Raw genomic sequence first — 26,248 nt, 5'->3', positions numbered from 1 at the left:
TCGCTTAAATTATCAAGTAGAAATGTACGTCAGTTGACGATCAGAGCCAAATGCTGTGGCTACAGACGCTTTCTCTCTAATTTGGACAAATCTAAAAGGCTTCGCTTTCCCTCCATTTTGCAAAATAGGGCGATGTTTGGCAAAAATACAAAAAGAAAAAGCAACAACTATTTTAATACACCAATTTGGCAAGCTCAGCCATGGTATCCAATGCTGTTAATGATGAGGATTGCAGACCCAATCCGTCTACCCAGTTTTCCTCAGATCCTCCGATCATCGACGGGTCAATTCCATCCACTGGCCCAGTCAGGGACCTTTCATCTGGCAGCTTGGAAGGTATCGGGGACACACAATTACAGCAAATTTATCAAAAGCAGCTGCAGAATTATACTCCAAAGCATGGAGACCTGGTACCAGAGCTTCTTACAAAAGCGCCTGGAAACGATGGTCTACCTGGTGTAATTCTAGGGAAATTAATCCTATTCAGACATCTGTGGAAAATATAATCGAATTTTTAACAACACTATTCAATGAGCAAAAATAATATCGCACTATTAACACATATAGTTCTGCAATTTCTAGAGATCATAACTTATTGAATAGTATTTCAGTGGGCAAGCATCCAGCTATAATCCATCATATGAGGGCAATACTCAATGTCAGAACACCTTTACCAAGATATCAATCATCTTGGGATGTTGACAAATTTCTTAGTTGTATTACAGAATGAAAATATTAGTTCAAAAGTTGACAATGTTACTCGCTTTAACATCTGCAGGGAGGGTTTCGGAAATTCATAAATTAAATTTAGATTTCATGTGTGATAAGGGTGATCACATTATTTTCCAAATACCTTCCCTCACTAAAACATTATCTCACTAATTTTTTATAAATTTGAAGATAATAATCTTTGTAGTGTTGTAGAATGTTTAAGAAAATATTTAGAACTGACTGAAAAAATCAGGGATACCAATGATAGATTAAATAGAAATTGGTTGTTATTAAGTTTTGTAAAACCTCATCATCCTGTAACCACAAGCACATTAGCTCGATGGTTAAAGTCAGTCATATCCTCAGCAGGCATTGATACAGCAAATCATAAAACTCATTCTACAAGATCAGCGTGTACATCTAAAGTTTTCAGAGCTGGTGATTCATCATCCGAAACCATGAAACAAGCTAGATGGTCAAACCTCACAACTTTTTCTAGATTTTATTGTAAACCACTGGCAGGAAGTGACTTTCAAAAAGCAGTTTTAATCAGGTAATAAATATATATTATTGTCGGAGGTTATGAAATAAAATTTTAGATTTCATAAGCACATGAAGTGTGCGTAATGGAATCCTAATTCTATGATTAACCGAAGACAAGATATGAAAGTGTTCCCGCCCTCCCTTCCCTATGTGTAATTTTATATGGAGCATTATTCATAAACATATGTATAAACACTTATATAAATCTAACACTGCTTGTCTTCGGTTAGATATATTTCTTATAAAGTTCAATTTTATTTTCAAATAAGAACTCTCCATTGGTGGATTTCATTATTCAAAAGATCAAGATCTGGTTGCTATTCTAAAACATATTCCTGCCATTGTTTGTTGTGCCAAAAGACACTGACTGTTACATTTATTTGTAAATGTACACGGTTTTCTACCTGTTCAAATGGAAATTTATTAGTTACATGTATATAAAGTTTTGTACTTTCTTATTATAGTATTTCTTTTATTTTACATAAACAACTACGGTTATAGAGTAATACAAATCTTCTTCAGCTGGTGATGCTTAAGCTCGCCAAGTTGGAGAATGAAACCAACAACAAATGGAAGTTTTTAACGACCTTGACTGGCTATACAGCCCTTCCACGGTCGGCCCTGGCTTGCGCCTTTTTGGGCATTAAATAATTTAAGTTTTGCCATGTGGTAATAATGAAACCAAATCTTTGGAACAAAGCTTTTAAAGGGCTACGGTGCTGCCATCTATCGACGGCCAAGGGGAGTAAACACTGTCATATCTTGTCTTCGGTTATTCATAAAATTAGGATTCGATTACGAACACGCTTATGAAATCTAAAATTTTCGGTGGTGCAGCTGCTGATACACAGTGTGCAAGTATACTTAACTTTTACTTAAATGAACTCTTAGTAAAATAATCTATTGTTAAAATCTTTTAAAAGAAATTATCGTGATTTACATAAGCCTCGGTAACACCTTACCGGATAGCTCGAAAAGATGCCTAACAGATAACTTTTTTTTTCAATCCGTTCATGTCCGTAAGACGTGCGTCCATATCCGTTGCATGTCCGTTAAGCCTACGTTTTATCCGTCGACGTCCATTTTGTCCGATGGAAAATTTTGAGCATGTTCAAAACTTTGAACGGACGTCCAACGGATAAAATGTCCGTTGAACGTCCGTTAGGCGTCCATTTTGTACGGTATTCGTCCGTTTCGTTTCCGTTTTGTATCCGTTACGTGTCCGTTATACACCCGTTGGAGGTCTGGAAGATAAATTTACCAACGGACTTCTACCGGACGTTTAACGGATAAAACGGGTGTTGAACGGATGAGAAACGGACTTCTACCGGACGTATTGTAACGTTTTCCACGTTACGGCTGGAAATTATAATACGGTAAATTTATTAAGCCTGTTTTAGGCAACAATGACAAGCTTTTTCTCACAACGTTAAATGCTCTTGGGCAGGCAGCTATTGCAAATGTAAATGATCAAGACAGAATAAATAAATGAAATATTTATTATCTCAGTATCAACATGATTAACAAAATAACGATCCAATTCAATAAAATATACACAAAGTTTTTGGAAGTTTATTCTCCCGTCTATAAATATATCAGTATAAATTAAATGGCTTAACAATTTACGTGAGTCCAAAAAGACGTCATGTGACGGTGTGTGGCTTTAGTATAAATAGTAATTAAACGACTGAGTCATTTATTCCTTGTCTAAATAGCCGTGACTCTTTTAAAATGTAATGAGATTTTTATTTATGCATTTATAGAGTCTTTTTATAGACCTAAAGTATGCTTGTATGATTTATTATAATCACCTTGAAACTTTGAGTGTAATATTTATTAAACACGCTGAGCATCGAAAAGATTGTTGCAATATCACAAAGTGATAATATTGAGAGTACTTAGTACCTCAGGAGCCAATTCACGACTGAAGTTTACTTAACAAAATGTTCTCTATTTATACTTAATTCCAATGCACTTGATTATGACGTCACAATTTTCGATTACGACAATTGATCTGTTTTACGGCAGTATGTCTAACGTCAAAAGTTGTGTTTGTGACTCAGTGAAAATATGGTGAAAGCGATACATACATATTATTTATGACAAGAAAAAATTTATACAGATAAAAATACCACATGGGAATATCATTTATACATGTACAATGGATAATTTAATCAACAGAATAATACAAAATGGTAAGTAATACACTGACTCAATTGAGGAAAATCCTCCAATATGTCCCTTTCTCTCTCATAATTTGAAGAAATCATGAAGTAACGTTTTAACATAACTATAAATACAAAAACAATAATTCACAAATAACATTTTGAGCCTACATTTATATGTTTACCCCATTTATAACCATATTTATGAAGTATAAACCTTGTGAAGAAAACACAGTTATAACATGTAAACACAAACATTACATAATTGAGGACTTGACTATGTTGTCATGTATGTATCTTGATATTCTCAGAAACGTGAAAAGATATTAAAAAAAATAAATAAGTTAGTAATATTTGAAAGGTATGAAAGTTATCTCATGAAGTCATAATTTGCCATGATATACAAAAATAGTTTATTATTATTATTTCTGTCAAGAACGAAACGTACTTCCACGGTAGGGACAGTCGGTGTTGATAAATCCGTTACATTGCCCCCTACCTGAAAGAACTGTTCGTCCCGGACAGGATTTAACTTCAAATCATAAGATATTAAATGTTATATATCAAACAAGTGCACATAATTAATTTTATCAAATTTTAGTAAGCTTTTTTGGAAAAGCTACTGCTTTATCAGGTTTTTTTTTTAGGAAAAGCTAATACTTTGATTTTAAGTCAGCTTTTTAGAAAAGCTAATTATTTGAATAAAATAAAATCACACACCTAATTTTGTCATACATTACATTCTGGCTACTTAGCACTCACACAAATTCAATTACTATGATAAAATAAGCATGTTAAACATCAAAAGAATTGTCTACTTCTACATTTACATTTATTGTTTCAACAATGTCCGAGTTTGAAGATGAACTGTCACTATCACTATCACTGTTCTCGCTGCTCGATGATTCAGAGTCACTTATAACAATTAAAGATCCATCAATGACGGGTTTCATCTCGGTTATATCCTCAATATCTGAAATTACTTCATATGGTATTTCCACAGGCTTTTCATATGACTCAACCGTGCTTGTGGAAACATCAGTGGTACACATATTTGTACTAGTGGCTGCATCAGCAATAGGCCATACTACAAACGGCATAGTATTTGTTGCACTTTCTTGACAAACACAGCTATCGGTCTGAATGTAGACGCTCTTCATTCCAGCTAACTTTGGGTCAGCTACCCAAGTAGCACTTAAGGCATAAAAAGTCCCATCCGGGAAGACTACTTTTTTCATCTTTTCTAATGCATCCATACCCATAGGGGATAATGGAACCAACATAGTTTTCATTATTTACAGCGGCTTTTCTGGTTTGGAATACCTCAGTAGCCTTTGGTGATTTATTAAATTCACTTGGCGGAGCCAAAAACCTCTGCCACTTCTTACCCTGCTCAGTAGCTGCCTTGTCAGGTAAGGCCAAGTGGCTACTGTCCTTCTTTTCTACACGATTATCAACAGTTCTTTGCCTCTTCGGTGTAGGAGGGATGGGGGACACAATTTTTTTTGGCAAGTCAAACAAGGTTAGCAAGTTTTTCTTGATTGGTGTTACATTATGATTTTCAATGCCCAGGCTGATTGTCACCGGCGATGTTGTAGGGCTTGCAGCCCCCATCAAATCTGCTGCTATCTCAATATTTTGTTCCTGTGGACTGAGTGGACTTCTAGTTTTAGTATTTTTAATGTCTAAAGATTTTACTTTTGGTCTTGCGGATAAATCTGCATTGTATGGCCTTACTCGTTCTTTCCCAGCAAAGGGTATGGCAGGAATGGTTACCTCTGATACACTCAGTTTGGTAACTCCATGGTAAACTCTTTGATGAGTCCTCATTCTATATTTTAAAGTTGAGGCCACTAGATGTGGGCACATGTTGCATCTTATCATCTTATTTGGGTGACTTGTTCTGACATGTCTCATCAGAGTCTGCCTATTCCTATATTGAGCCCCGCACTTAAAACAATCAAACATCTGAAAATTAACGAAAAAAAAATAATTGTATTGTTCTCCTAAGATATACATGCAAATCGTTATTCTTAGAAGTAATTTTGTTTGTCTTAAGTTAGACTTGAGATATACATACAGTGCTTTAGAACTTTGATATATATATATATATATATATATTTTTTACATTTTAGTTGACAAACCCATTGTCGACTTTCCCGTAAAAACGTTTGAGTCTATCATGATGGACGACCTGAAATTTCGAATTAGGACTCTTCTGAATTCTCTAAATAACATCAGAAATCACTTCTGGTATTATATAAGGACCATCCCATTGCTTTTGGAGCTTTGGGCTTATATGTTTTACCCTAGCTAATATGTTTAACCACACAGAGTCACCGACTTTGTAAGAATTATGATTTGCCCTTAAATCATATCGACGTTTTTGTCTATTACTAGCCGTAATTATATTTTTACGCGCTTTCTGTTGTACATCCCACATTAGGGTTTGTACCTTTTGAACATAAGCATTTGCTGTTTCAGTTTCATTGGGAAATTCATCCCTTTGTGGATGAGGACTATATGTCCTATTAAGTCTATAGGGAGTTCGATTTCACGACCAAGCATGAGCATACATGGTGATAATTTAGTGGTTTCATGTTCAGATGAACGATATGCCATTAAGGCCCAATGCAGCTGTTCGTCCTAGTCTCTTTGATTTTTACAGACATATTTACTAATAATGTCTTCTAAAGAACGATTTAAACGTTCTACAAGTCCGTCACTTTGTGGACGAAAAGCAGTCGTCCTTGTTTTATGGATGCGTAGTTTTTCGCATAACTCCTTAAAAAGCTTTGATTGAAATTGCCCCCTTGATCTGTATGTATTTGGCGTGGAATACCAAACCTACAGATAAAATTTTTAATAAAACTATCGGCTACTGTTTGAGCTTCCATATCAGGCAATGGGTACCCCTCAGCCCACTTAGTGAAATAATCGGAGACCACTAAAGCATATTTGTTCCCTCTATAAGAGAGTGGAAAAGGTCCAACTAAATCCATTGCAACCCTTTCTAATGGGGCGCCTACATTATATTGCTTCATTTTGCTTTTAGATCTTGAAGAAGATCGTTTGCGTGAATTGCAAACAATACAGTTTTGCAAGTGTTTTATCACATCTTGTTTGTATCCTAACCAATAAAACCGATTTTGAACCCTTACAGTCGTTTTATGGATGCCAAGGTGACCACTTTGTAAGTCATTATGTAACATCTTGAGGATATCTTGTTTCCAGACATTTGGAACTATCAATTGCAAAATAGTTTGCTCAGTCGTGGCATGAATCCACTTTCTATATAAAACATCATTTATTATAACTATGCGTTTCCATTGAGACCAATATGTTTTTAGGTGGACATTCTCAACAGCTATATCAGACCAACTTGGTCTTGTTTTGAACCCCTTTTTTAATGAACGTAACTGAGAAAGAACCAAATCTTGGTCTTGGGACTCAGACATTTCTTTATCAGTTTTATGTTTAAACCAAATGTTCATGACTTCGTCTTCATTAGATAAGTCGTTTTGTCTAGACGTTTTCTTTGTTCTCCTGAAAAATTCACGAGGCTCATTTTGAGAGTTTTCAAGTTCATTTTGATCTTGCTTAGAGCAATAATTACAGTCGACACACGGACGACGTGACAAACCGTCAGCATTGCCATGCTGTTTGCCTGGGCGATGTTGCACCTTAAACCGATAAGTGTTTAAAATTTCCAGCCATCTGGCCATTTGACCTTCAGGATTTTTAAATCTAAGAAGCCAGGTAAGAGCACCATGATCTGTTCGTACCAAAAACTTGGTCCCATACAGATAATGATGGAAATGATTTACGCTTAAAATGATAGCGAAAAGCTCTCTCCTAGTGACACAATATTGCCGTTGAGCTTGGCTTAGTGATTTTTCTAAAATAAGCAACTACCATCTCTTTACCATCATGAATTTGGGAAAGTACGGCTCCAATGCCAAAACCGCTGGAATCTGTGTCTAAAATAAATGTTTTTGACATGTCTGGATAACCTAATATAGGGGATGATATAAGAGCATTTTTCAGTTTCTGAAAAGCCATATTGCATTCATCAGTCCATTCAAATAAACAATTTTTCTCAGTCAGTTTATGTAAAGGTCGTGCTATATTAGCAAAATTTTGAATAAATTTACGGTAATAAGAACAAGTGCCAAGAAAGCTACGAACATCTGTAATTGTTTTGGGTATAGGCCACATTTCAACACTTTCAATCTTCTCCGGATCAGCTGGAATTCCTTCATGCGAGACAATATGTCCAAGGAAAGAAACTTTATTTTGAAAAAAAGAACATTTTTTAGGGGCAACCTTGAGACCTTGTGCTGCAATACGATCTAGAACATCTCCAAGTCTAGTCAAATGAAATTCAAAGGAATCGGAAAATACAATGATATCATCAATGTATATTAAACAGGTCTCCCAATTTAGTCCTGCTAAAGTATATTCCATGAGTCTCTGAAAAGTAGCAACACCATTACATAAACCCATCGGCATAACATTGAAATGAAACAACCCTTTGTTACTTGTAAATGCCGTTTTTTCTTTATCTTTTTCGTCCATTTCTACCTGCCAATAGCCACTAGAGAGGTCCATGACACTTAGCCATTTGCAGCCTCTTAGAGCATGTAACGCATCATCAATGCGAATCAAAGGATAGGATTCATGAATTGTTATATTATTCAAAGGACGAAAATCAATGCATATTCTTGTACTACCGTCACTCTTCTTTGTAACTGGTACAATGCATGATGCCCAAGGACTTTTCGAAGGCTCAATGACCCCACAGTCGTAAACGACGAGGTGCTTGTTTTATAGGCTTTGCATTTCCCGTGCTAATTGTGTGCTTGATAGCGCTAGCCCTCCCCAAATCACTTTTATTTTTAGAAAACGTTGTGTCGTACTTTATTAAAAGTTTATCTAATTGACTTATTTGGTCCTCATTCAAGAGTTTACTACTTCTTTCTAGTAAGTCTGTCAAACGACTGGGAATTTCTTTTGCTTTGTCAAAAGAAGTTACGTTCATCAATTTATTTATATCAGAATGAGCTGAGTCAAAATTAACCTCAACTGCTTCACATATAGCAACATGCGTGTCCGGTTGAATTATTTGCTCAAAGTCAGTAATGTTGGCCATTCTTATTGGTATTTGGCCGCAACTCGGATCTACCACTGCTTTTGCAATTAATAAATTATCAGTGTGCTTTGAAGGTAAAGATTGTGTCATGGCATTCATTATACTACTAGCATCTCCTTTTATAGCACACGAAGTAATTACTTCCGTATTTGGAGGAATAGTAATTTTTTCCGTTATAGAAACCTTGAACACAGACTCTATTTGACTCTCTTTAATACAATGTATATAATTTTAGCCCATAATGAGTACACCTTTTCCTAGTTCGAGAGTGCATTCGTATTGATGCAAAAAGTCATATCCAATGACGGCTGGTACATCGATATTAGCTATTGTAAATTTATGGGTAACTTTGAAATTACCAATCTGAAGAGGTAAGTATACATAACCTAATGTATCTATAAAACTCTCGTCGGGTAAACAAAGTTTTGTATTATTTTTCTTTATTTCAGGTCTTAATTCAGAAGGTATCATATTATATTTTCTAGGATGCAAGATAAAAATAGTTGATCCAGTGTCAACTAAACAATTTATATTAATTTCCAAAAATAAACATTTAATGAACAAACTTTCTTGTCTATTCGTTTTAGTAAGGCACTGGCTACGGTTACATGGAAATGTAACAATAATAAAAATATTATTGTTACATTGGAGACTAAATGCCGGAATGCATGGTTGGGCAAGGACTTGTTTAATTACGAATGTAACAATAATTATTGAGGCTACGGTTACATTGCGTTATTGTTACATGAAAAAAAGCAATGTACGATGGGACAAGTAATATGTACTAAATAATAAAAGTTGTGGACATTTATTACATACATTTATAACATACGATGTATTTACTGTAATTGTTTATTTACAATGACAATTTCTACAAATCCAGTAAGTTGTTTTTTAAGTCCGACACATTTTTGATGAACGAAATTACGTCCTCCACGGATACGTGTACATACAGAATTTCTTAGTATTTAAGTTACAGTTAGCAAACTTTGCTTTTGATTATCAATTTGCGTCAAGTTATAAAGCTGTATGAAATGTATGTCTTGATATTGTTTCAGTTTGGTTTAAAACGCATCCCAAGTTTTATTTTTTTCACCATAAACAAAATTGGTCCAAAGTATAATGTCAGTAATAAGAGTAGGTGTGCAGTTAAATACTTTAAAAAAGTGAAACTATTGAACTATATTTTTCGCCTTTGACAGTCACACTCCTAATCTTGAGTAGTATCTTTAAGAACATCAACCATTAATACGTAGTAAAACTATTCAAGTTGTACACCATTTGTTGAATAATAATATTTTATTATTTATCAGTATTAAATTACAAGTATTGTTTAGTACATATGAAAGAATGAAGCAATACAACTATAGAAGATTTAAGTTTAATCAATCTAGCGTACATTGCTGTTTTTCATGTAACAATAACGTAATGTAACCTTAGCCTCAGTAATTATTGTTTCATTTGTAATTAATCGGTTCCTCACCCAACTTTGCATTCCGGCAATTAGCCTCCAATGTAACAATAACATTTTTATTATTGTTACATTTCCATGTAACCGTAGCCAGTGCCTTTTAGTAATATGTATAGACCTTGACTAATTTAAATTAGTCGCAGATTTTACACAGTTGTGTTTCTTGTCCCATTCAAGTTTTCTACACTCCCTTTTCATGTGACCCTTTTTTCCACAATAGAAACAAGTAAGTACTTTGTCTGAATTCTGGGTGTTAAAACTGAGGGTTCCTATCTGATCACTTATTTTAGAAAGTCTAGTAACCAACTCGTCATTAGATTCATCAGTTTCCTCTATCTTACGTAACCCTTGTTTTGGGTTATTGATTCGTTTTTGATCTAGAGTAAATGCTTCATATTCAACCCCGAAGCGTATGCAATCATCAATGGTCTTTGGTTCCCTTTGAAAAATGGAAAGCTGAATTTTGAACTCATTTAATGCCCTTACAAAACAGTCTCTTCCCAACTGATTTCTTATGTCTACAGGTGCAGTGGGATAAGCCAAACGTGTTATTCTTCTAATATCTTGTGCCATCTCTGGCAAAGTTTGACCAGCTTTTCTATAATATGAGTTCATTTGAACTTTATACATATTTTCTTGGTTGACTGGTTCGAACCGAGACGTCAAGGCAGAAACCAAGTAAGTATAGTCAAACCTTTTTAAAGGCTCTATTTCAGTAACGATCCCCTGAGCAACCCCCCTTAAATTAGTGGCAAGCTCATATGCTTTAGTATGATCATCCCAATTGTTAACAGCGGCAACCATTTCAAACTGTACAAGATAATCTTGCCAGCCAGTATTTCCGTCAAATGTTGGCGGTTTCTTTGCCTTAGATATATTATTCGAATGTGGAACTGGATGGCTAGACGTGTTACTATTAATTGGAAACATTGGGTAGGAGCTAACATTATTAGTGCCGTTCCCCACTATTGTGTTCCTTCTATCTGGAGTAGTCATGGTGTCTTCACACCTGTTTCTGTCCACCTGGACAGTTCCGCAAACCCAAACACGCGTGTTAGGATGCGCCTTCAATGGAGAGTTAATGCTGGGCCCATTGCATTGATCACTCTGACCGCGGAGATTATTTTGTCTATTTTCATTCATAAGACTATCTCCCCCTCCACAGGATAACCCAAAAGACAATTGACGATGACTTTCATCCAATTGACTCTCCAATAAACCCATTATCCTCCTCTCTGCCTCCCTATGTTTAACCAATTCCTGTTGCAATTTTTGCCTATTTAAACTTTCATCAGTGTGTGCCAATTAAGTGTCAGATGAAATACCTTGCTGACTTTCTGAATTTATTACCCACATTTGGACCTCAACCGATGGCGTCATATCTAGAATATGTGTGTTATTTATGTTAGAGTCTATGTCCCTTCTTAATGCGGGGAGTCGTGAAGACGCTCCCGATGTTGTAGCCATATCATCACTATGTGTACTTGATTGATCAAACATTACAAAGCTGGGCTGCCGAGAGCTATTTGTATTGAACATAACAAATTATCAACAAGAAATACCAATTTTATTCCAGCCGATTTTTGACCTTTTTAATTTAAAAGGTTCCCCACATTGGCCACCAATGTAACGTTTTCCACGTTACGGCTGGAAATTGTAATACGGTAAATTTATTAAGCCTGTTTTAGGCAACAATGACAAGCTTTTTCTCACAACGTTAAATGCTCTTGGGCAGGCAGCTATTGCAAATGTAAATGATCAAGACAGAATAAATAAATGAAATATTTATTATCTCAGTATCAACATGATTAACAAAATAACGATCCAATTCAATAATATATACACATAGTTTTTGGAAGTTTATTCTCCCGTCTAAAAATACTAGAACACACCCGCGAAATCGCGGGCATTCAGAGCGTAGTTTAAAGTATCAGTATGTAAAGTGTTGTTGGAAGAATTTTGTTAAATACAGAATGACTGGAGAATTTCAGCAAAAGTATCATAAGTCATAGGTTATTGGGGATAGGAAATTGTTTTTTTACCCTTCACCTTTATTTCCAAAGTTCCCAATTTTTGGTTTTCTATCAATTTCAATATGAACATACATTTAGTATGTTATGGACATTTATTTAAGTAAGGAGCCTGTAATTCAGTGGTTGTCGTTTGTTTATGTGTTACATATTTGTTTTTCGTTCATTTTTTGTACATAAATAAGGCCGCTAGTTTTCTCGTTTGCATTGTTTTATATTGTCATTTCGGGGCCTTTTGAGGCTGAGTATGCGGTATGGCCTTTGCTCTTTGTTGAAGTCCGTACGGTAACCTATAATTGTTAATTTCTGTGTCATTTTGGTCTCTTGTGGAGAGTTGTCTCAACATGGCAATCATACCATATCTACTTTTTTTTTGTAATCAATGAATTTTGTAAAAGATTTAATGACTGGAGAATTTCAGAAAAGGTATTAAAAGTTCACATGAATAATTTTAGCGCTTATCTGTATATTATGAACATTCATTACTATATAAATAAAGCGTATTTACTTTCAATTCTAAGTTTACTAATCGATCCATGGTGATCATTGATATAGTATACAGACCCTCTCTATTTAATAAACTCTGTGACTGCCGTGGATAGTAAACTTAAAAATGATAGCAGATAAAATTCTGAAAATACACTTTATTCGTAGTATATGTATGTTCAAAGTATACAGAAAAACGCAAACCGGAAGTCTAATCTGACTTAAAATTTCGTACAATGACGGGACAATATCCGGATGCCTTTTTTCTCGTTTTTCTCCTAAAATAACTCAATCTGAATAATGATATGAATGGATGACAAATGCGACTATGCACTGTACCTATAGGACACAGAGGCGTGTTGATTAATTTATTGTGGAAAGAAGAGAAGCGACACCAAAAATGAGGTCTTCTCGTTTAATAGTATAGATATCAGTATAAATTAAATGGCTTAACAATTTACGTGAGTCCAAAAAGACGTCATGTGACAGTGTGTGGCTTTAGTATAAATAGTAATTAAACGACTGAGTCATTTATTCCTTGTCTAAATAGCCGTGACTCTTTTAAAATGTAATGAGTCTTTTATTTATGCATTTATAGAGTCTTTTTATAGACCTAAAGTATGCTTGTATGATTTATTATAATCACCTTGAAACTTTGAGTGTAATATTTATTAAACACGCTGAGCGTCGAAAAGATTGTTGCAATATCACAAAGTGATAATATTGAGAGTACTTAGTACCTCAGGAGCCAATTCACGACTGAAGTTTACTTAACAAAATGGTCTCTATTTATACGAAATTCCAACGCACTTGATTATGACGTCACAATTTTCGATTACGACAATTGATCTGTTTTACAGCAGTAAAACAACGTAAACAAAATGTCTAACGTCAAAAGTTGTGTTTGTGACTCAGTGAAAATATGGTGAAAGCGATACATACATATTATTTATGACAAGAAACAATTTATACAGATAAAAATACCACATGGGAATATCATTTATACATGCACAATGGATAATTTAATCAACAGAATAATACAAAATGGTAAGTAATACACTGACTCAATTGAGGAAAATCCTCCAATATGTCCCTTTCTCTCTCATAATTTGAAGAAATCATGAAGTAACGTTTTAACATAACTATAAATACAAAAGCAATAATTCACTAATAACATTTTGAGCCTACATTTATATGTTTACCCCATTTATAACCATATTTATGTAGTATAAACCTTGTGAAGAAAACACAGTTATAACATGTAAACACAAACATTACATAATTGAGGACTTGACTATGCTGTCATGTATGTATCTTGAAATTCTCAGAATAGTGAAAAGATATTAAAAAAAAAATAAATAAGATAGTAATATTTGAGAGGTATGAAAGTTATCTAATGAAGTCATAATTTGCCATGATATACAAAAATAGTTTATTATTATTATTTCTGTCAAGAACGAAACGTACTACCACAGAAGGGACAATCGGTGTTGATAAATCCGTTACATTATAACGGATAAAACGGATGATGAACGGAGCAGAGAATAAATGCCAATTGAAAATTTCGAGTCAGAAATGCCAATTATTGGTATGTCAGATTTCTTAAGGTTCATGAATTCTTATTATTCATAATCGATCTTAGAGTATATGCACGTCTTCACAATCAAGCAGTTCTTATTCAGGCCAGACACTGCCCTTTGGCGGAATTTTGATGAACAAACCAAAACCAGTTACACAGAATCTTTTTGTGCGATTTACATGTATTATTAGTGTCGCCTTTGATTTTTCTGTATATCTTGTTTATCCGTTTAATCCGGTACGCTTCCGTTATGTGTCCGTTTTATGCGGTACTCGTTCGTTGGATATACGTTCGACATCTGTTCTGTCCGGTACGTGTCCGTTTCTCGTACGTTGCATATCCAGTGCGTGTCCGTTATGCATTCGTTACGTGTCTGTTTTATTCGGTCGGCACATCAACGGACTCACCACGGATATCAATTTTGTCAACGGACAACTTTTATTTTCATCCGTTAGGCGTCCGTTCGTGCTATCCGGTAAGGTGTGACCGAGGCTTAAGTAATACGGATTTTATAAAATATATCTATCACATATACTTAAAGTCTTACTTTGACAGCTTGACTGTATGGGCCAATATTTGCTGGTGCCCAATGAGAGATACTTTGTACATGCATGGTATGTTTATCCTCATTGCAAGAACCGTAACATTCCAATTGCAATACAATATTTTCTGGCAGCGGTACTTGCACACATACCCTGAAAGAAAAAAATAATAAAGAAATCTAAATTTCTAAATGACAGGAAGCATTGGCTGTCTATGTCTTAACCAAATGTATCAACTATCAGAATTAACAATGGGGAATGTGTTCATGGGATACAGATGATGAGCTCGCTTACATACATGATGTTATAAAGTGACATCGATTGAAAAACCTTAAAAGTGACGAAAGGAGTAGGTCCAGTAAGGGCAGATTTTGGACTCAAATTTCAGTCCAGTAGTCAGCACTTCAGTGTTGACATGAATATCAATTATGTGGTCATTTTTATAAATTTCCTGTTTACAAAACTTTGAATTTTTCGAAAAACTAAGGACTTTCTTGTCCCAGGAATAGATTACCTTAGCCGTATTTGGCACAACTATTTGGAATTTTGGATTCTCAATGCTCTTCAACTTTGTTTTGTTTGGCTTTATAACTATTTTGATATGAGTGTCACTGATGAGTCTTATGTAGACAAAACGCGCGTCTTGCTTACTAAATTATAATCCTGGTACTTTTGATAACTATTCAGGTTCATCTGACGAAATATTTTGGACACTATTTAAACACTTAAAGGGAAAGTCCGCGATTTTTTACTTATCATCTAAATATGTTCATCTTAACATAAAAAACACATTCACAAAGTTTTAAATTTATATTCCTTCTAATAACGGAGAAAATAAAGTATTTGTAACTATTTTTGTTGACCTATGTGAGTGGGTTGTGACGTTTTAGTTGAATTCTGGGAAAAAATAAAATCTGTTAAAGTCTGATTGCTTTGTATCAACAATTAACGTAATTAAAAGCGCACAGATGACGGATGATCGTAGTTATTAACCACACTATAAGAATGAAAGAAAATGAATATGCGTGTACAGAGTGTGTTTATTATTTTGTAAATTCATTGTATATTTCTCGGTTTGAGGTCAATTCGTGGAGCAATTTAGACACGGGTGTGAATTGAAGCATACATAGGTATGAATGTTGTTATTTGGAAAGGATAAACAGAAAGAGTACGGCGTATTCAATACACTAAGATTTAATACACAATGAGAATAAAGATAGAATAATTAAATTGTGTAAATTAATTGAAAATAAAATTCAGATTCGTAATTCCGAAAGTGTAAAAAATTAAAATGACACAATTTTTGATTACTTTCTTTGTGGCAATTAGTGTAAAGATTCAAATATGTAGTAAATCATAGTACTTTTAATCTTTAATAAAAAAAATCAATGTAATATTTCCCAATTTGATAGGGAGATATCATTGTACATCTGTTTAATATAATCAGAATCACCATACAAGCTTTGATAGTCTACACTTTCAGAAAGAGTTCCCATCGTCGGACGGAGAATATGAAGGCTTCCAAGAATGAATGACATGTCTGACTCCGGACAGTTAGTAAACTATGGAAAGCCATACGGGACCCCCCGACTCCGTGCAAGTTTTACATTGTAATAATACAGTACTTGTACGGCCGTGTAAGATTACCGAATCCCGTGAATGTTTTTGCCGACTCCGCGAAAGTTTTGGACCGACTCCGTGAAAGTTGTTGACCGATTCCGCGAATGTTTTATACCGACTCCGTGAAAGTTATGAACCGATTCCGTGAAAGTTGTTGACCGACTTCGCGTTTTGGAACGACTCCGTGAAGTTGTTGACCGATTCCGCGAATGTTTAATTCCGACTACCTTAAGGTTATGAACCGATTCCGTGAAAGTTCTTGACAGACTTCGCGAAAAATGTGAACTGACTTATTGAAATATTTTGTAAATTCCTTTTCGTTATAATGTCTGAATGGATTTTTAACATTCAATTCATTCAAGTACGTAACATGCCAAAATTGAACATTGCAAGAATGCAGCCGGCTCTGGTTATTTTATAAACTACATTAGTGATCTAAATAGTTCTTCTTGAAATGATAAAAAAAATTTAAATGAAGTGTACATGAGTGTTTGGATTAGAGTCTTCATACTTGTTTTCTTTAACTTTTTCGACTTTTTTTCTCTCTATCCCTTTCTATTCTTCATGATTTACCATCCCATTATTTGTTTTATTTTCTAGCACTCCACTATTCTCATTTCTTTTGTATCTGGCGCCAATTATTCTCATTTCTATATTATTTGCATATTATTCTCTATTTTGTAAACCGTATCCATACCCTCATACGGATATTATTGATATCATATTTTAAATTGTGATATGGGGAAAAAATATAATGCCTCAAAATGCTTGAATTGCTCGTCCTGTTAATATAATTCACGTGTAGATATCAACTTAATGAATTGTGATGTGGGAACAAACTTAAATATCATATGTTTCCTCAGCAATCACATGAATACAAATGACCAATTACATGTTAGATATTTCCAAGACAACACCTATAATGTCATATGCATGGGACAGTTTCAAGAGTATGAATTTGTCTATCAATAACTACTAAGTTAAACAAAGTAGTATATTTGGCTAGTATAAAGATGTCTATGGAATTTTCTGTTATTAGATTTATGGAAGATGTGGTATGAGTGCCAATGAGACAACTCTCCATAGAAGTCACCATTATAGGTCAAGGTACGGTCTTCAACACGGAGCATTGGCTCACACCGAACAGCAAGCTATAAAGGGCCCCAAAAAATTACTAGTGTAAAACCATTCAAACGAGAAAACCAACGGTCTAATCTATATAAAAAAAAAAACGAGAAACGAGAAACACTTATGAACCACATCAACAAACGACAACAACTGAACATCAGATTCCTGACTAAGGACAGGTACAAAAAATTGCAGCGGGATTAAATGTTTTAATGGTACCAAACCTTCTCCCTTATCTGAAACAATAGTGTAACATCACAACATAGAAAGACACACTATAAAATATCAATTGGAATGGCTTAACCCAATCAAAAAACGTAGTAACACAATGAACATACACTGAACGAATAAATTTGATCTATGATACAATGTAAATACAAAGTTAATAAAAATGTTAATATTAATAAAGTCAAAGAAACTAAACAGACTCAAAGATCAGTAATACAAGATAAAACAAAATAGAGATTTTTGTCATGAAGTCTATTCTCATCTAAAAGGTTGGAGAGTATATATCTATCCTTTGTTTGATATGCCCATAGATCAAGGTGAGCGACACAGGCTCTTAAGAGTTTTTTTTAACGCTATGCCAAAATTCGATATTGACAAAAAGAATAACAACAGTATTAAGACACTACATAAAAGCATAAAGACATATAAATTCACCTCATGAAGTAGGGGATGTTCCCAGGTGCTCCTGGTGGGTAACAAGAATCTGGTCAACACGTGAAGCGTCCGGTGCTACTTTTCGCTCATTGTCAGGGTTTATTCGCTCTCTTTTTGTCGAGCCTTCGACTTTAGTCGAAAAAGCGAGACATAGCGATCCTACATTCCGTCGGCGTCGGCGTCGTCGGCGGCGTCCACAAATATTCACTCTGTGGTTAAAGTTTTTGAAATTTTAATAACTTTCTTAAACTATCCTTGAATTGTACGAAACTTGGACAGAAGCTTGTTTATGTTCATAAGATAGTATCCAGAAGTAAATTTTGTAAAAATAAAATTCCATTTTTTCCGTATTTTACTTATAAATGGACTTAGTTTTTTCTGCAAGGAAACATTACATTCACTCTGTGGTTAAAGTTTTAAAAATTTTAATAACTTTCTTAAACTATCCTGGAAATGTACAAAACTTGGTCAGAAGCTTGTTTATGATCAGGAGATAGTATCCAGAAGTAAATTTTGTAAAAATAAAATTCCATTTTTCCCGTATTTTACTTATAAATGGACTTAGTTTCTCTTCCAGTTAACATTACATACAGTCTGCAGTTAAAGTATTTAAAACATTTTTAAGATTCTTAAACTAGCCTGGATTTTTACCAAACTTGGACAGAAGCTTCTGACAATCAAAAGATAGTATCGAGAGGAATAATTTTATTGATTTTTTTCATCATTTTTGATGAGTGTGTGATTAACAGCAAAAGTAGGCGAGACACTGGGTTCCGCGAAAGCCTTACACATTTTTTTACTGTACGAGCGATATATGTATACCGCGAACCACAATGTGAACCTTTTTTGGGAGTGAGATCAGGATAAAGTTCGAATATATATTTAATTTATATTTTCTTAAATAAAAAACGTCGTATCAACTATCGGAAGCCCTCTCGACCAATCATATTAACGTATTTCCTAATGTGCAAATCATATAAGAATTATTACTGGTCTTTTCCCCCTTCCTAAGACAGTTTTACGCTTGACGAAAGCAAGCTGGATAACGGCTCCTCACACTCGAATCAAGCTTTAGCAAGTCAAGTTTATAAATATAAGCCCATACCGCATAGTCAGCTATAAAAGGCCCAAAAAATGACAAATGTAAAACAATTCAAACGAGAAAACTAACGGTAGGCTAATTTATGTACAAAATAATTTACGAAAATTAAATATGTAACACAGCAACAAATGACAACCACTGAAGAACAGGCTCCCGACTTGGGACATGCAGGCACATACAGAATGTATATGTTCCATCTTCAGACATAAATTCATTTACTCTGTAACCTTTTTTAACATGTTTTTTTTTTTTAAATAATTGAGTTTTTATAAACAAATCTAGCGGAAATTGTCATAACTCATACTTATGTTATATTTCCTATTTTATAACACTTATGTAGCAATGTTACATAATGTTTTCTTATTTACTAGAACCGATTTGTTAAATTTATTATGCACTTTCTCGTAGCTGAATCTGTGAATCAAGAATAACATAAAATAGTTAATTCTAGCTTTATTAAACTCTAAACAATGGAATAATATACTTCCACATTTAAATATCAATTATAATATGGGTTTTATTGATGGGCGATATTTTTTTTGCGCCTAAAATGAACTCATTTGCGCCACAACTTATTTACGCCAATGCTACTTTTGCGCCACTCCAATTTAAAAATTATAGGTATCATTTGCGCCAAAAAAACAACATCTAATTGCGCCAATTTTATGAATTTATTTATTTTTACTTATATATATCAACTAAATAATTGACTTCTCTCCTCCTTCACCCATGCATAGGACCATCAATTTACCGCCTGGCAGAGTTATTTTAAAGTCATTTTAATACATAAAATATGCTGAATCATCTTTGTTTGTTGCAACACCAAATATCATCAAGAATTTGTGAAATTCGGATTGATTTTTTTGTTGAACTGGATGAAGTTTCCTTCTTTCTCTGTTTTATGTATAGTTGAAAGAAGGAGGTTAAACATATTTCAAATATTAATTATTGTAGGAGGTTGCTCAGATAACATACCAGTTGCTTTTTCGTTTGCATGCTTTTCTCAAAATCTGTCTTTCTAGTTTCTGAGTATTAGTTTCATGTAAATAATCTAAAAGCCTAGAACAACTCGAATATCTGTGTATCTCTATCTAATTTTTCTAACAAATGCCTGACGAAATTTATGTTCTTCGACAACGATGACAAGTTTTCCTCTATCAGATTCGTATTTCTCGAACGATATATTATCAGACATCTTTACATGTGAAAAAATATTCTATTGATACTGAACAAGTTATTTCTTGGTGACTTTTCTTAATTTTTATGAGATAGTATTAATGAGTAAAACCATTTACAGGATAAATCAACAGGAACATACTTTTAAAACCTTTGAAATAGTTATATTTTCTAGTAGGAATAATGAATATCTATATATGATATTTGTATCCTCAAAAGAAAAAATGATAGACAGTTCTTTTCGTGAAACTATAACAATTGCTTAACTTGTCTCCTGGTTCTGCTACTAATTGTATGCATGCATTATAAAACAGCAAAAGAAAAAAGATAATCCGCACAAAAAAAAGAACATCTAATATATTGTATTCATGTGGAGCAAGTTATCAAAATTAGGGGCGGTACTGTCAATATAGTAACCTAAAAAAATCCGCATATATTATCGTTTTATACCGTTTACATAAACAAAGAACCCCCCCCCCCCCCCAACAAAATTCCCTTCTTAATTATTTTAGATTTTAGATCAAATATTAAAAAACTATAAGAGGTAAGAATAAAATTGTCAAATACATATTAATACAATGACAAGTAGCGAATAATACAAAATAATTATGCATTATATAATTATAATGGTTTTAATGATTCCATGGAGATCGCTAATGATATGTATGAAATGGACACAGTCGGCAATAAATTGTATTACACGGCCGCGACCATCACTAATTACTAACGTTTTAATCAAATTAATTACTACAGAGTCGGCATCAATCTTACACGGCCGCGAATGTGCTATGTAATTAAATAAAGTTATCAAAGTCGGCATCAATCTTACACGGCCGCGAATGTGCTATGTAATTGAAATGTCGGCATCTATCTTGCACGGCCGAGTATGTCAACTGGCATTGCGTTTAAAGAGTTTGTTAAATAAGTCGGGCTATATCATTCGCGGAGTCGGTCAGGAACTTTCACGGAATCGGTCCAAAACTTTCACGGAGTCGGTCCAAAAAATTCGCGGAATCGGAAAAAACATTCACGGGTTCGGTAATCTTACACGGCCGTGAAAGTACTATATAAAACATGCACGGAGTCGGGGGTCCCATGTGGCTTTCCATAGTAAACGGACTTAACAATGATCTATAGGTATCGACCGCTTGTTCTTGATATTTGAAACTGCGTGCATATATACGTGTATGAGTGATAATTTCTTTTTCTATTGTATATTAACCAACTTTGTAAACAATATTTATCAAAAAATATCAAAGATGATCAAATAATTGTTAAAAAAACAAAATGTCAAAGTGGCTTGGCACTTAAATGGCTTCATGGTGCCAAGAAATCTTTCTTTTGCATGATTCAAATTAAATAAATCTTCATTTTTCAAGTATGACACATGTCCTAAACTTTAATATAAATATATGTATTAAAAAATAAATATTTCAAGATATATCTCTTAAATAGTCAAACAATTGTCAACAGATTATTTGTGACTTTTTGTCCTGTGACTTTTTGTCCTGCCAAATTTGTGACTTTATGTCCTGTGACTTTTTGTCCTGTGACTTTCTGTCCGTTTACCGTTATATCTTGCCATACGTTTATATTGATTTGGTAGGTGATCACTCAAAATCTTTATTTAAAAATCCTGTTTGGGAGGTGTAGATTCACTTCAATACCGAATTTCGTCTATATATTTCACAAGTGTATACCATGGAGAAGATCTCAAGGTACATTTCTCCCATTTTATTTGGGTGTGCACCATCGATGTTTACAGCAATATTAAAGAATAAGATGATGATGGTAGAAAGAACTATGAGCGTCATGTGGCAATTATTACATGAATATTGGACCATGAGTTGTCAATCTGTAGGAAAAGAGTTCCAATACAACCATATTGAGAAGGAATGTTTACATGCTATACTCTCGTACAAAAATTACAGGATTCTTGTGTCGTTTAACGTTTTACCAACGATGTTTAAAAATAAGACAGAACCAATTTAATGTCATCTTTCCCTATTTTAACTGGCAAGAATACCCCTAAAGCAGACAAGCAGTTTCTTTCTGTTATTGAATACCAAGAAAGAAAATTAATCCTGAAATTAATTTGAAACTTTGATACTCAATAGTTTTCCTGCGGAAAATATTCACATCCCTTGGGGTTATTAGTGTACGTCCAGTGGCATATATATTACATGCATGTTGGAACAGGAAATTTGGCAAAAAGTACTTTCAGAACCATGTTAACATTCCCAACAATTGTGATGATGACGAATTTCTTCTTTATTAGAGAACAATCTTATTGAAATATAAATCTGTGATTTTACTATGTCCATAACTTTGATGAACCAAAGCAAGTTAGATATCGTACGAGCTGTATATAATTCTTCTTCTTCTTCTTCTTCTTCTTCTTCTTCTTCTTCTTCTTCTTCTTCTTCTTCTTCTTCTTCTTCTTCTTCTTCTTCTTCTTCTTCTTCTTCTTCTTCTTCTTCTTCTTCTTCTTCTTCTTCTTCTTCTTCTTCTTCTTCTTCTTCTTCTTCTTCTTCTTCTTCTTCTTCTTCTTCTTCTTCTTCTTCTTCTTCTTCTTCTTCTTCTTCTTCTTCTTCTTCTTCTTCTTCTTCTTCTTCTTCTTCTTCTTCTTCTTCTTCTTCTTCTTCTTCTTCTTCTTCTTCTTCTTCTTCTTCTTCTTCTTCTTCTTCTTCTTCTTCTTCTTCTTCTTCTTCTTCTTCTTCTTCTTCTTCTTCTTCTTCTTCTTCTTCTTCTTCTTCTTCTTCTTCTTCTTCTTCTTCTTCTTCTTCTTCTTCTTCTTCTTCTTCTTCTTCTTCTTCTTCTTCTTCTTCTTCTTCTTCTTCTTCTTCTTCTTCTTCTTCTTCTTCTTCTTCTTCTTCTTCTTCTTCTTCTTCTTCTTCTTCTTCTTCTTCTTCTTCTTCTTCTTCTTCTTCTTCTTCTTCTTCTTCTTCTTCTTCTTCTTCTTCTTCTTCTTCTTCTTCTTCTTCTTCTTCTTCTTCTTCTTCTTCTTCTTCTTCTTCTTCTTCTTCTTCTTCTTCTTCTTCTTCTTCTTCTTCTTCTTCTTCTTCTTCTTCTTCTTTGACATCCAATGATAACATACTGTTGGCATACGTAGACTAGTTTACAAAACTTTTTCCCCGTATTAAACAAAATGTATGTTTCTTTCTTATGTTCAATGTACACATGTTTATATTTTAAATGCGACTATCTATAGTTCCATAACTTTCTATCCAGGTGTATTTTTATCTAATCAATTCTTTTTTTGGAATTATTTAGATTTTTATAAATAATATTCTTTGCACCAGAAATGTTATTTATTAACAACCGTATGAGTTTAGTAATGACTAGTATATCACTATCGGACACGCAAGACAGAGATGTATATTATACACCTGATAGTTCAAAATGAAAAGTTACAAGTTATCGGCCGTGTACACTGATCAATACCCTCAGAAGTGAAACGATGCATGAACTTGCAAGTCCGACAGGCCGGTGAAATTGCTTGAATACCTGGACGTTTCACCTCACAATACCTTTGGGAGTACAAATGTAATACCTTTAGCCATGCTGGTGATCAGATAAGGGAAGGTCCAAATTTATTCAAATAAGTTTATTTCAGAACAGAATTATGAACAAATTAGATTTTCGAAAACAGAACACTTATCATTTATGACTTTGAACATTGATTGTTTAACTAATTCCCATATAAACAGTTTAAAACCAACAGACCATAGTTATTTAAATTTTTTTTAACATTTTCCGTATTAAGTTAGTTAGTCAGATAAAACAACCGTACAATTGACAAGATATCGACACGGAATTACGACAACATTAGGTTACTTAAGTTTTGGTCTTTTGTGGTTCATAGACATATCATGGTTTTTAAACAGAGAAGGTGTCAAAATGGTGGCACGCCAGAATTGATACTCTAAATTTTAAATCAATCGTGATCTCTTATCTAGCAAAATAAAACTAATATTTATATGAATTTGAGCATTTTTATACAGAATGGACATAATATCAATTTTTGAATTGTTTTGTGGAGTTTCCCTTTGAATGTCTATAGTATTTCAGTTGATTCAACTAGTTTATGTGAAAGATTGTAACTGATTTAGTCATTAACAACGCCCCGATTCAAGCTTAAATATGAAAAATATATCAAATATGCCAAGAAATGTCATTTTTCAGACGGTTTTTGTCAAAAATGAAAGTGACCGCATGCGTGTTCATCCTCAACCTTTATATATGTTATGTATTATCATCAAATACAACTTACATTTCAATATTAAGAATTAACACAAATGTGGCCACTTTCAATTAAGACGGAAACCATCAAAAATTTAACTAAAATGCTACAATTGTGAAGATTTCAGTAATTAAGCACAACTTAACGATGCTAGTTCCGGCGATATATGTGCATTGTTTTGTCAAAAACAGCCCATATTTATGTAGTGGAAGCATTCTACTTTGCAATAAATAACTAAAACTTTTAACAATTTTGTAAAATGACTATATTTTGGGGTCAAAAAGGGGTCTTACTGGATCAACTCCTTTGTACTTAATCTTGTGTTTAGTGGTAATAAGTATTGTGTATAAGTTTCATAACTTTTGGTTGAGTCAATCTTTAGTTAGAGAATGAAAACATAACAATCATCATTCTACCATTTATAAAGGGCATAACTCTACAACAGTATTTTGATCTGTATTTTGTGGTTATAGCATAATATATAAGATTCATAACATTTGGTTGAGGCTAACTAAGTTGGGGAACGGAAAGGAAATATTTAACAATTTGTCCATTTATAAGGGGTATAACTCTGGTTAAAAAGATGCCTCAAAAATTCAATTTTATCTGTTTTTCATGATAATATGCATTGTGTATAAGGTTTCATAAAATTTGATTGAGGCAAACTTAAGAGAATGAAAACAAACAGAGGGATTTACTGACGTAAAACAGGCAAACACTTAAGTAAGAGAATGAAAACAAACTGTGGGATTTCCTGACGTAAAACAGGCAGACAGGAGTGCAAACCTTAAATCCCCTCTGACTTTGTCAAGAAAATATTAATAACAAAATTATATTTGTTACCCTTTGGGTCTAGTGAGCCAACATGCATTGGCTTATCATAACTAAAATGTCAATATAGATGAACAACAATAAAGGTTGGAGATGTCATAATATTATAAATATATACATAGTAATTTTATTAGAAGGTATAAGAACATACCTGGCAGGTGGATTTAGTCCAAAATATTTCTTATATATATCATTAATTGCTCCGAAATCATTCATATCACTGATGTACAGATTTATCATACATAGGTCACTCAAGCTCCAGTTTCCAGTACGCTCCAACATGCATTCTACCAACAGAAAAAAAGTTTCCATTGTTCATAGAAAATATTAAGCTCTAAACAAAATATAATCAAACAGTTATGATATTGATTGGATAGTTACCACAAAATAAATTCGGTTTCAGAAATAATACAATATATGGTCTAGGATAAAATACTTCACCAAGCGCAGCCTGATACAACCGCAGATTGAACCCCGAACAGTTTAGGTGAGTTTGGACACAATATATTATTCAAGCTTTATACTGTGTGAATATGGATGTGCTAAAATTGATAACATAACATAGGTTTTTGACACAAAATAAATGTGGTCAAAGATCTTAAAATTTGAAATGGGACATTTAATGTATCAATGTAAAAATGAAAAATAAATTGGGAAAAAAATTTTAACAATTTATGATTTTTATTTTTAATTATTTCTTTTTAAAACAAGACGGCACCTGCTAAAATGTGCTGCCTTTTATGATCCAAGAAAATGAGGTCAATAAATCTAACAAAAAATACAAGTAGGTCTTATAATCATTCAAT

The 26,248-nt window shown here is 33.7% G+C and overlaps 1 protein-coding gene across 3 annotated transcripts in view; it reads right to left on the bottom strand.

The window, feature by feature from the left end:
• Positions 1 to 26,248, bottom strand: part of LOC143069310 (diphthine--ammonia ligase-like) — a 153,327-nt gene that overhangs the window by 28,406 nt on the left and 98,673 nt on the right. Inside the window, exons 11-13 of one of the 3 annotated variants that reach the window (XM_076243876.1) lie at positions 25,594 to 25,729; positions 14,685 to 14,832; positions 233 to 491 (exon numbers count right to left, since the gene is read on the bottom strand). In XM_076243876.1, coding sequence (XP_076099991.1) covers positions 480 to 491; positions 14,685 to 14,832; positions 25,594 to 25,729 — 296 coding nt within the window. In that variant the 3' untranslated portion in view covers positions 233 to 479. Of the gene's footprint in view, positions 1 to 232; positions 492 to 2,735; positions 5,388 to 14,684; positions 14,833 to 25,593; positions 25,730 to 26,248 lie in introns of those variants that run through there. The other 2 variants (XM_076243874.1, XM_076243875.1) reach the window with 2 other exon arrangements.

Source organism: Mytilus galloprovincialis, chromosome 3, assembly GCF_965363235.1.
Source record: "Mytilus galloprovincialis chromosome 3, xbMytGall1.hap1.1, whole genome shotgun sequence".
NCBI lineage: Eukaryota > Metazoa > Mollusca > Bivalvia > Mytilida > Mytilidae > Mytilus > Mytilus galloprovincialis.
This window is presented reverse-complemented; position numbering and strand designations above follow the sequence as displayed.